The following is a 10,028-nucleotide window of genomic DNA, read 5'->3' as shown; positions in this document are numbered from 1 at the left end:
GGGGGCGCACCGCCCCGGACCGAAAGAACGCCTGCGCAAAGCGTAAAGAGGCGGAGCTAGGACTGCGGTGGGCCGTACAAACACCAGAGACCTTCGCGGTCGCTCAGCAGTGACGTAGCACGCAGCAGGCGGTGAGGACGTGCGCGCCCTTCCTCCTTCCTCTTTCTCGACTCCATCTTCGTGGTTGCGGCTGCGGTGGCCGTAGTTCAGGTAAGATTTGGGTCCCCGCTGGATCTGGGGAGCTTAACAGCAGGTTGGCCGCGAGATCAGAGGGCACGGGAAAAGTAGAGGCAGAGGGGCTATTCTGAGGGCCAAGTTCTGTTCCCCACTCGACCTCCCTGAAAGGCCCAGCCTTACCCACGTGAGATCCCGCGACCACCTAAATCCCAGAGCGATCGGCCCCGGCCCACCACCCATCCCCCGACCCCTCTAGAGCATTGTTTCTCATACAAGCCTTTCTTCAGTCGCCGACATGCAGCTCTTTGTCCGCGCCCAGGAGCTACACACCCTCGAGGTGACCGGCCAGGAGACGGTCGCCCAGATCAAGGTAAGGCTGCTTGGTGCTTCCTGGGCTTCATCCTCTTTTTTTTTTTTTTTTCCAATCTCCCCTCCCTCGGGAACGCTGACGAATCTTCTTTTTCCCGGTAGGCTCATGTAGCCTCTCTGGAGGGCATCGCTCCGGAAGATCAAGTCGTGCTCCTGGCGGGCACGCCCCTAGAAGATGAGGCCACTCTGGGTCAGTGTGGAGTGGAGGCTCTGACCACCCTGGAAGTAGCCGGCCGCATGCTTGGAGGTGAGTTGGGGAGGATTGTCCTTTGAACTGTTTGTAAGCTCGTAACGAGTGTGGGCTGTGGAGTTCATTGTCCTCAATCCAGGGTGGTTCTTGTTTACCTCCCTTAGAAGGAACTCCTGAGAGGTCCGTGGGAGACTGAGCCAGAGCCTAGTTCTCTTTTCAGTCATTTATTAGAGCTTATAAAGGCTTGAATTGAGAGAGAGAGGATTCTGCTGGGTGGGGCCTTGTTGCTCCCCTAACTGTTGGCTGTCGTTTACCATCGCAGGTAAAGTCCATGGTTCCCTGGCCCGTGCTGGGAAAGTAAGAGGGCAGACTCCTAAGGTAGGTGAGAGTATTGGTGGTGGTGTTTGGAATTTGTTTTGTTTTGTTTTCCTTCTATCAAAGTTAAGCCAAGACCTTTGGCCTTTCCTCTTGTCTGCCTTCTTCCTGGAGTTGGGCTGAGGGAAGGCATGGAAGAGGTCAACCAGGGTCTGATCGTTCCTTCCTTTGCCCAGGTGGCCAAGCAGGAGAAGAAGAAGAAGAAGACAGGTCGTGCCAAGCGGCGGATGCAGTACAACCGGCGCTTTGTCAACGTTGTGCCCACCTTTGGGAAGAAGAAGGGTCCCAATGCCAACTCTTAAGTCTGTCGTGATCCCGGCATTCCCCAATAAAGCCACTTAGTCCAGACATCTCATAGTTTCACCGTCACTTGCAGGGCTGCGGGAGGATACGTGGCTCCCAGGGTTGGTGGTGTGTTCATTAGTTTCTTGGCACCGTCTAGTTGGAAGAGGCAGGGACCCTTGGGCTGGCATGGGCAAAAAGTGATAAACTACAAGAAAAGGCTTGCCGTGAAAATAACTCGGTAATTCTCCCGAGTCCTTTTTTGTTGTTGTTCTTTAAACAGAAGGTGGCAAGAATCGTGGGAGGATTATGGAGGCTGTGGTAAAGGAGAGGGGTTTGAATAGTAGATTTATCAGGAAGGCCATTCTGACCTTCCCTTGGAGATGGGACCAGCTATGTATGGCCTTAGTGGAGTCCTTGGCAAGGGTCTGGCCTGTCCCCACTTTAGAAAGGTGGGGTGACCCGATTGGGTGGAGGCCAGTGACTTGGGCAAAGCAGTGTAAAGAATTCACCCCAGGCAGAACAAAGGAGATAGAAGTTTATTGAACACAGTGCAAGGGAGGGGGGGCTGGGATAAGGTGAGAAGGTAGGGGAATGTATGGAATTTTCTTTTTTTGGAACCTGTGCCTGGTTGCAAGTAGCCCACTGGTCAGCCAAGACGTATGGATATTTTGAGCTGGGTCATCTGATGGGCCTGTTTGTTGCCCAGAAGCGGCTTGTACAGAAAGCATTGCCTGATTACTTTGGCATTGTGTAACTTTGCTCCCCTAATCACAGGTCAGGTGGGTTGTTTCTGTGTTCCCAGAAGCGGAATTCTCTGGGATTCATTTCAAGGTCCCTTAGCTATGTGGGTACCCACTTGTTTTGATAAGGTTTTTCAATCTGTTTGTTCTTGGAATACAGTATAACATGAGGTAAAGACCTCGGGATCTACACTTGGACTGCCTTGAGTTCTAATCCTCGCTGCATTTATTTTCTGACTGACAAACTACTTATTTAATCTCTGTCATCATCAGAGTTGCTGTGGAGACTAATAAAGGATGTGAAAGACTGAGATCAGTACTTGCCACATAGAAAGTGTGCAAGTATATTGGCTATTTTTATCTCTAGTAATCTTTCTAGAAAAAAGACGTCCCCTCCCTTCTAGGAGTTTGGATTCTCGTGGGCTAAGTGCAGAAGCTAGTTAGTTTCAAGTGCTAGAGCCTCAAAGAAAGTAAGCAGGGTGTTGTAATGAAAGAGGGGCAGGGGGTGGTGGGCAGACATAACGTCATAGGGAAGGGCTCTGAAGATGGGATGTGTGACACCTGAAGCAACCTGTCAAGTGAGATGACCAGAGTTCCAGCCAGGAGAACTGTGTGCAAAGCTATGTGGTATTGTTAACATGGAGGAGTTTGGGTTTGAGTCCAAGTGCCAGTGGAACGTCGCCCGAGTACAGGGAAAGGTTTTAAGGAAGTGCCTGATGTGATCTGACTTGTGATCCAGTACTTTCTCTGCCTGATTTTTCCGGACAGCTGGCAAGAACAGAAACCAGTTAAGGGACCAGTAGCTTAGACCAGTGGTCGTGGGGATGGAGAGAAAGAGCAGACTCAAAGGTCCTCAAATCCATCCAGATCTTGGTAGGGAAGGAAGTGATCCACATTGAGATAAATACAACTTACTGAGGCTGGGACTAGATGGAGGTGAGGGGCTAAAGAACCAGAGCTCACTTTGATGGGTGCCATGGATGGTCTTCAGGACACTTGCCACGGTTTGTGTGGGTTATCACGCCCACTCTACCACAAATAAGCTCCTTTAGGACAGGGACCACATCACTGCCCCTCAGTGTGATTTTGGAACCTGCTGTGGATTCTGCCCTTAAAAGTTGGATAAACCACAGATTAGGAGGGGGAATCAAACAAGTTCAGTCTTAAAAATTGCTTTCTTCTCCAGAGGGGAAACGCCTCTAACACACACACACACACACACACACACACACACACACACACACATTGTAGGCCAAGTAATCTATCTTCATTCTTTTTCTATTCCGCTTTGTGTCCCCTAGTTAGAATGGCTACCCTCCCAGCGCAGGGACGCTTCTCATCCCCCGAGGGCCTGGGGCAATTAGCCGCCTAGAGTAGGTGCCTCGCCGAGGATGAATTTCCGCCACCGCGCTTTCTGGTGCCAAAAAGGGAGCCACTAGGGGGCGAGCTGGTACCAGCGGAGCTCCCGCCGAGCGCGCTTGCGCTCCCTCCTCACCGCTCAGGCCGGGCTTGTGCGTCAGGAACCCTCTCCTGCGCCTGCCCGAGCCCTACTTGACCGAGAGGTGGGGTTTGGCTCCCGAGTGTGGGCGGAAGTTGCCGAGAGTCCTCGGGAGCTTTGGCTACGCCCCGCTGGCCTCCCTTGGAGGCGGAAGCAACCGCTTAGCGCCGGAAGTCGCCCCGCGCCGCCTGCGCGTGTTCGCCAGTGGCACCGGGCGCCGGTTGCCATGGAGCCGGCCGGGCCGTGCGGTTTTTGCCCGGCGGGGGAGGCCCAACCAGCGCGCTACACCTGCCCTCGCTGTAATGTGCCCTACTGCTCGCTGCGCTGCTACCGGGCGCACGGCACCTGCGCCGAAGACTTCTACCGGGACCAGGTGCTGGGGGAGCTCCGCGGCCGCAGCGCCTCGCCCAGCCGCCTGGCCAGCGCCCTGCGGCGGCTGCGTGAGCAACGCGAGACCGAGGACGACCCGGAGGACGCAGGCCTCAGGCCTGGCCCGGCGCCCGGCGGCCTCTCGGGGCTCTGGGAGCTCCTGGCCCCGGCCGAGAAGGCGGCCTTCGAGCGGCTGCTGAGCCGGGGCGAGGCCGGGCGGCTGCTGCCCCCATGGCGGCCGTGGTGGTGGGGACGCGGGGCCGGGCCGCGGCTCCTGGAGGAGGTGGGCGATGCTGCGGGCGGTGACCCCGTGGGGCTGGAGCCCACCCCCGCGAGGGCGCCACCGGAACCCATGAAGGAGGCCGCCGCCGAGCCATTTCTCGGAGACGCCCCCGAGGCCTGCGCGCCCACCGTGCCCACCCGGATCCCCACGCTGGCCAGCCTGAGCCGTGGCCCGGCCTCGCCGCTCGTGCGCTTCCAGCTGCCCAACGTGCTGTTCGCCTACGCACACGCTCTTGCCTTGTATCACGGCGGCGGCGACGACGCCCTGCTCTCCGACTTCTGTGCCACGCTGCTCGGCGTTTCCGGCGCCCTGGGTGCGCAGCAGGTCTTCGCCTCGGCCGAGGAAGCCCTGCAGGCCGCAGCCCGGGTGCTCGAAGCCGGCGAACATCCTCCTGGGCCCCTGGGCACACGGGGCGCCATGCGCGAGGCCGCCCGCATCCTGATGGGCGAGGGCCCGGCCAACCAGAAAGGCTACACGCTGGCGGCACTGGGGCACCTGGCGCGGACCCTGGGCCAGGCCCGGAGGCAAGCTGTGGCTACCGAAGAGCGAGATCGCCTCTACCGGGCGCGGAAGAAGTGCCAGTTCCTGCTGGCTTGGACCAATGAAAATGAGGTGGCCCTCACGCCCCTGGCTCTAGACTGTGCCAGGGCCCACCGAGCCCACGCTGTGGCCGCCGAGGAGGTGGCAGCCCTCACTGGGGAGTTGGAGCGGCTTTGGGGAGGCCCCCTGCCACCTGCTCCAAGAATTCTCATTGAGGAACTCCCTGGCTGAACTGGGATCTCTTTGTCATGAATAAAGCCGCGACTGGTCTGCCCTGGCAGCGGTGCCCATTTCTGAGTAACAGCTGTTGTCCCGCCCCCCTCTCCCCGCCCCCACCCCCAACCCTGGGGCCCACAAACCACCTCTCAGCTTCTCCCAGATCAGAGCTGACCCAGCCGGTTTTTAAACACCCTAACCCCAGAAAGGGAGAGAAGTGGTACCAAGGGTTCCAGATGTTTATCCGAGGAGGACGAGCAGCCCCTCCACCCCCATTTTTGGGGCACTGGCTTCATTTCTCCTCTCTCCGGAGCACCTCCCTGAGGCTGTTCACCCCTGCCTGTGGGAGCTCAGAGCAGGGGAGGGGTCCAGGCTCCTGGTGCTGGGTGCGCTGACGGGCGGGTGGGCACGTGCCCCCACCCGGGGTCGGTGGAGCTTCTTCAGTAGACGTAGGGCAGGATTCGGTAAGGCACGCGCCGGCAGTACTCCTGCCAGGCCAGGCCGTACTTCTGTAGGCACTGCTGTTCATCCCGGGCCTCCCGGTGCACCAGAAGCGCCGTGAAGTAGAGGAAGTAGAAATAGGGCAGCAGGTGAGACACCCCTGTGGGGAAGGGGAGGCTGTGACCCCTCAGCAGCGCCCCCCCTCCCCGCCCCAGTTCACAGAGGTTTCCACACCCACTGACTCACGGGGACCCCGGGGCTCTATGGTGAAAGGTCCAGGTCTGCACCAAGGCACTGGCACAGCTTAGGTTGGATGGAGGTCGGCCCCGGCCACTCAGTCCATCCCCAGCTCCCTGAGGGCTCCCTCCACCGGGGCGCACCCCTGCTCTGCATTCCACACCCAGACTGGGCCTCCTGTGTTCACCATCTCTGCCCCTCGCACGCGTGGTGCCCGCCCTGTGCCCACCCGAGCTGCTCACCGCAGGGCAAGGACCACGCCAGAGCCATGATGAGGTCCCCGAGGTAGTTGGGGTGGCGGACCATACCCCACCACCCGGACACCAGCAGCTGCCGCCCCGTGGCCGTGGGGATGGTCTCGAGGCCTGGGGAGAGACAGGGCATGAGGGGGCGGGGGGACTGCTGGAAGCCCAGCTGTCCTTGGCACTTCACTCATGGCAGCCCGGGAACCCAGCTCACCAGCCACTCTGGGGTCAGAAGGATTCTTTCGGAAGGTGTTCTTCTGGGAATTGGCTCTTCGGAAGATGTAGTAACCAAGAGCTAGGGGAAAGCACGAAGTGGTCAGGGCTGAGGGTTATAGCCTTCTACCTGACCCTAACCCTCCCCACGCGGCCCCGGAGACCTCGGACCCAGTCCTCCCAAGCCCCGGCTTTAGAGAAGCGCCTGAGGCTTAGCACCTACTAGGTGCTGAATAAACATGACATGAATGAATGCCAGGGGGAGGAGCCCCTTCCAGACTGACCGTTGATGAGACAGATGGCGGAGGCCACGGGCAACCCCAGGGGCTGCGGGTGGTGCAGCAAAAATTGGGCCTGCAGGCTGTAAGTGAAGGGTACCCAGGCTAGGTCCCCAAAGGCCAGCATGAAGCCAAACCCATCGTGTGTGATGTCCATGGTGGTGAGAACAGCCTCCTGCAGGGACGGGACCCAGACACACTGGCTCAGTCCCCACGAGGTCCTCAAATGCCCTCCCCGCCTCTCCGCCCAGTCGGGCCTCACCTCATGCCAGAGAGCATCACCCACATAGAGTAGCTGGAAGCCGTTGACCAGCCACATGGCCAGTGAGGGACTCCCCCGAAGTTCCGCTTCCTGCATCAGCAGCGCCAGGTTGATGAGGACCTGGGGTCGTGGGGGAAGGAGAACAGGGCAGTGTGTCCCCAGCCCGTCTCTACAGAGGTGGCAGCACCTACATGGGAGAGGAGCCAGCCTTTCCCCTTACAGCTCTCAGTCCTCAGGCCTTTGTTGAATGGATCCAGGCCCTGTACCCAGGGGAAAGACTGCAATAGATGCTTCTGGAAGTGCTCCCTGCCTGTTGGCTGACTCTTGCCTCATCCTATAATATTCCTTTTGGGAGAGCAACAGACAAGGATTAGAACAGATGTGGTTCGGGGGCGCCTGGGTGGCTCCGTCGGTTAAGCGTCCGACTCTTGATTTGGGCTCAGGTCACGATCTCACAGTTTGTGAGTTCGAGCCCCACGTCAGGCTCTGCGCTGACAGGGCGGGGCCTGCTTGGGATTCTCTCTCTGCCTCTCTCTGTCTCTGCCCCTCCCCCGCTCGCTCTCGCTCAAAAATAAATAAACATTAAAACACACACACAAAATCTTTAAAACAGACCTAGTTTTGAATCTCAGCTTTGCGACTTGGGCAAGCTGCTGACCCTCTTCAAAGCCTCCTTTCCCCCACCCCATGTGGGAAATGATCGTGGACCCGCCTTATGGAGCTGAGGACCAGAGGACCTGACGCATGGACAGCACGAAGCACGATGAGTCTGGCACCCAGGAAACACTCAGTAACGGCTGGCTGGCAGCCAGCCTGTGCCGAGCGCCCCATTCTGGTAGCGGTGGCTTTGGTGTCGCCGTTAACGTCCCCGCTTCTAATCCCCACAAGAACCTCAGCAGGAAGCTTTCTGACTTTATTCCATTTCACACACGAGGAAATGGCCTCAGAGGCCAGAGAGACCTTGCCCGAGAGACCCTTTGGGAAATCTTGACCGCAGTCCAGCATGGGGGATTACAACCGAAAACCACAGTTGGCATGTCATCAAGGCCACTGGTGACGACCAAGTTGCCACACCCAGTGACCAGTCTTAAGTTGGGCACCGCTTGGACCCGCAGGCAGCATAGCATCACCCTGTCCTGTCCTCAAAATAGCTCTTGAACTTGACTGCTTTATTGAAAGTTGCACCTGCTCACGTAACTCCCTCCGTGCCTTTTCTCCCGAGCCATGCTATATATTTTTTACTTCTGTTTTGTCTGCCTTCCCCAATAGAGGGTAGGCTCCACGGGGACAGAGATTTTTTTTTTTTTCCCTTGCTTTCCTGTAACTTTTTCTCCTTTGTCTCCTTGGACCTAGAGCAGTGCCCAGGGCACACAGTGGACTCAACAAATATTTGTGGAATGGATGATTAATGGTTTACATCTGCACAGCATTGGCCCTCAGCAGCTTATCCATCCCTCCCCTCCCCTTAGCCGGGCCCAGCATACCCAGCCGATGAGGCCAGGCCGCAGCTCGCAGAAATATTTGAAGTCAAAGGAACAGATGCGCGGGTTGAGCTCCCGTCCCAGGAAAAAGTCGTAGATGGGGTTGCCTGGAGAACAGCCGAGGGATGAAGGCGCAAGCGAAAGCACCCCCACCTGCCCCCATCCGCTCCCTACAGGGCCCCCTCTCACCTGAGGTCCCCCCAGGTGCCAGGGCGGAGGGAGGGACTCCCAGAGCCTTCAGGTAGAGAAGGAAGCTGAAGATGAAGGCGGTGAGGGTGGCGGCAAACGCCAAGGGCACGAGCATTTCCGGGAGCGCCCCCAGAGGCAGCCCCGCGGACACTGCCAAGCCCACCAACAGGGCCGTCAGCACCAGGGCCTGGAAGCCTGAACCGCGGTCCACAATGAGTCCTGGGGGCTGCGCCCCTACACCCCTGCTCTCCCCCTCCATGCCACCCCCACCCCCACCCCAACACACACACACAGTCCAAAGCCCAGGGAGGTCAGGGACCTTGCCCTTGGCTTTCAGTGGGTCACACCGACCACTGCTCTGGTGCACAGAGTAGCAGCAAATGCTGCGGGTAGGGGTGGAGGAACAAGGGACGTGCAGAGGGACAGTGAGATCCCCCACGTCGGCCTGGGCACATGGCATGAAATAGGCATCTATCGGAGCTTGGGGTCGGGGGCTAATCGCCACTGGGCCTGGATCTCCACCCCCACCGGGCGCAAGTCCGGCGCAAGGATCCCCCAGGCACCGTTAATGGGGTAGCGCAGGCGACTCTTGTCCTTCAGTTCCAGCCCCTCGGCCACCTGCAGGCACAAAGGGACTCTGTAAGGGGGGAGTGTGCCTTCTCTCTGGGGGCGCCCCCTCCCTCCGCCCGCCGAGTCCGCACCTTGCGCGCCGGCAGTAGGTAGAGAGCCGCTTGAAGGCCGAGCCAGGTGAGCCACAGCAGCAGCACCCGCGGGCTCCACAGCACGTCGGGGCCCGGCAGGTAGGGGGGTGGGCCCAGCAGGCGCGCCGGGCCCGAGCGGGCCACCAGGAGCAGGTGGAACATGGTGGCGGGGAGCAGCACCATCAGCGCCGCGGCGCCTGGGGAAGGGGGCGGTCGCGTCGGGGGTCCGCTCCGCAACTCGCCCACGGCACCCGCAGGCGCCCCGTTGCCTCCAGGGCCCCCTCGGCATTCCCACTGCCTTCTTCCATATCCCGTCCTCAGCCCTCAGCCCCTTCCCTGACTTCCACCTTGGTCCCCGCCCCCACGCTCGCCCAAGGATCCTCCCCCTGCTCCCCATCCTCCGTCCAATCCTCCACTCCTTAGATGCCGCACTCTGCAGCCGTCTCCCCAGACACTCCCCCCACCCCCCACCGGACCCCTCTGCCTCGGGATACCCTTCAAAGCCTTCCATTCTCAGACCCTGCACCCTCCCCCATCTCTCAGTTCACCCCGTACCCGCCGAGCCTCTGGTCCCAGCCCCGCCTGCCCCATTACCCAGGGGTCCCCCGAATTCCAGCGGAGCCCGGGAGCCCTGAGGATGGGCCATGGTCTCCACTCCACCCGGGGCCGGGGGGTACACAAGCGTCCGTCAAAGGAACACCGTCCACCCCATCCCCCAGGAGATGAGCTTGGTGACGCAGAGGATCGGCCCGCTTCACGCAAGCACCTGCTTGGTCCCCGAGCTCGGACTACAAGCGCCCGAGTGCCGAGGTCTTTAAATGGACCCGCCCCCGGCCCATTCCAGGCCCAGCAACCCAGCCAATCGGCTCTCGGGAGCGGGCCTGACGCGAGGGCCTCCGAAGCCACCCCCGTAGCCTCACAACTCCACCCCGGGCAAGC

The 10,028-nt window shown here is 59.6% G+C and overlaps 3 protein-coding genes across 3 annotated transcripts; 2 read left to right on the top strand and 1 right to left on the bottom strand.

Annotated features, from left to right (window-relative positions):
* The first annotated feature begins 121 nt into the window (after nt 1–121).
* Nucleotides 122–1,459, top strand: FAU (FAU ubiquitin like and ribosomal protein S30 fusion). The gene is made up of 5 exons (XM_047072201.1): nt 122–210; nt 465–547; nt 649–793; nt 1,059–1,114; nt 1,288–1,459. Exons 2-5 carry the CDS (start codon nt 473–475, stop codon nt 1,411–1,413), a joined length of 402 nt encoding a protein of 133 aa, XP_046928157.1. The 5' UTR covers nt 122–210; nt 465–472; the 3' UTR covers nt 1,414–1,459.
* A 2,367-nt stretch (nt 1,460–3,826) lies between these two features.
* Nucleotides 3,827–5,106, top strand: ZNHIT2 (zinc finger HIT-type containing 2). Its single transcript, XM_047071059.1, has one exon. It carries the CDS (start codon nt 3,861–3,863, stop codon nt 5,055–5,057), a length of 1,197 nt encoding a protein of 398 aa, XP_046927015.1. The 5' UTR covers nt 3,827–3,860; the 3' UTR covers nt 5,058–5,106.
* Nucleotides 5,107–5,263: 157 nt separating this feature from the next.
* TM7SF2 (transmembrane 7 superfamily member 2) lies at nt 5,264–9,990 on the bottom strand. Its single transcript, XM_047070480.1, has 10 exons — nt 9,684–9,990; nt 9,090–9,286; nt 8,952–9,006; nt 8,389–8,583; nt 8,203–8,306; nt 6,719–6,838; nt 6,463–6,631; nt 6,180–6,260; nt 5,963–6,085; nt 5,264–5,643 (listed from the first exon to the last, which is right to left on the bottom strand). The coding sequence occupies exons 1-10, from the start codon at nt 9,733–9,735 to the stop codon at nt 5,483–5,485; spliced, it is 1,257 nt and encodes a 418-aa protein (XP_046926436.1). The 5' UTR covers nt 9,736–9,990; the 3' UTR covers nt 5,264–5,482.
* Between the last annotated feature and the right edge of the window lie 38 nt (nt 9,991–10,028).

Source organism: Lynx rufus, unplaced genomic scaffold (assembly GCF_022079265.1).
Source record: "Lynx rufus isolate CCGP_SWC_20201006 ecotype Redwood Valley unplaced genomic scaffold, mLynRuf1.p SCAF_9, whole genome shotgun sequence".
NCBI lineage: Eukaryota > Metazoa > Chordata > Mammalia > Carnivora > Felidae > Lynx > Lynx rufus.
Note: the sequence above shows the minus strand (reverse complement) of the source record. Positions and strands in the feature narration are given on the sequence as shown.

Coding starts and splice junctions, on each gene's coding strand:
- ZNHIT2 (XM_047071059.1), top strand. CDS start 3,861: ATGGAGCCGGCCGGGCCGTGCGGTTTTTGCCCGGCGGGGGAGGCCCAA.
- TM7SF2 (XM_047070480.1), bottom strand. CDS start 9,735: ATGGCCCATCCTCAGGGCTCCCGGGCTCCGCTGGAATTCGGGGGACCC. Junction 9,287..9,683: donor GGAATTCGGGGGACCCCTGG/GTAATGGGGCAG, acceptor CCCCTTCCCCAG/GCGCCGCGGCGCTGATGGTG. Junction 9,007..9,089: donor ACCTACTGCCGGCGCGCAAG/GTGCGGACTCGG, acceptor TTGTGCCTGCAG/GTGGCCGAGGGGCTGGAACT.
- FAU (XM_047072201.1), top strand. CDS start 473: ATGCAGCTCTTTGTCCGCGCCCAGGAGCTACACACCCTCGAGGTGACC. Junction 548..648: donor AGACGGTCGCCCAGATCAAG/GTAAGGCTGCTT, acceptor TTTTCCCGGTAG/GCTCATGTAGCCTCTCTGGA. Junction 794..1,058: donor AGCCGGCCGCATGCTTGGAG/GTGAGTTGGGGA, acceptor TTACCATCGCAG/GTAAAGTCCATGGTTCCCTG.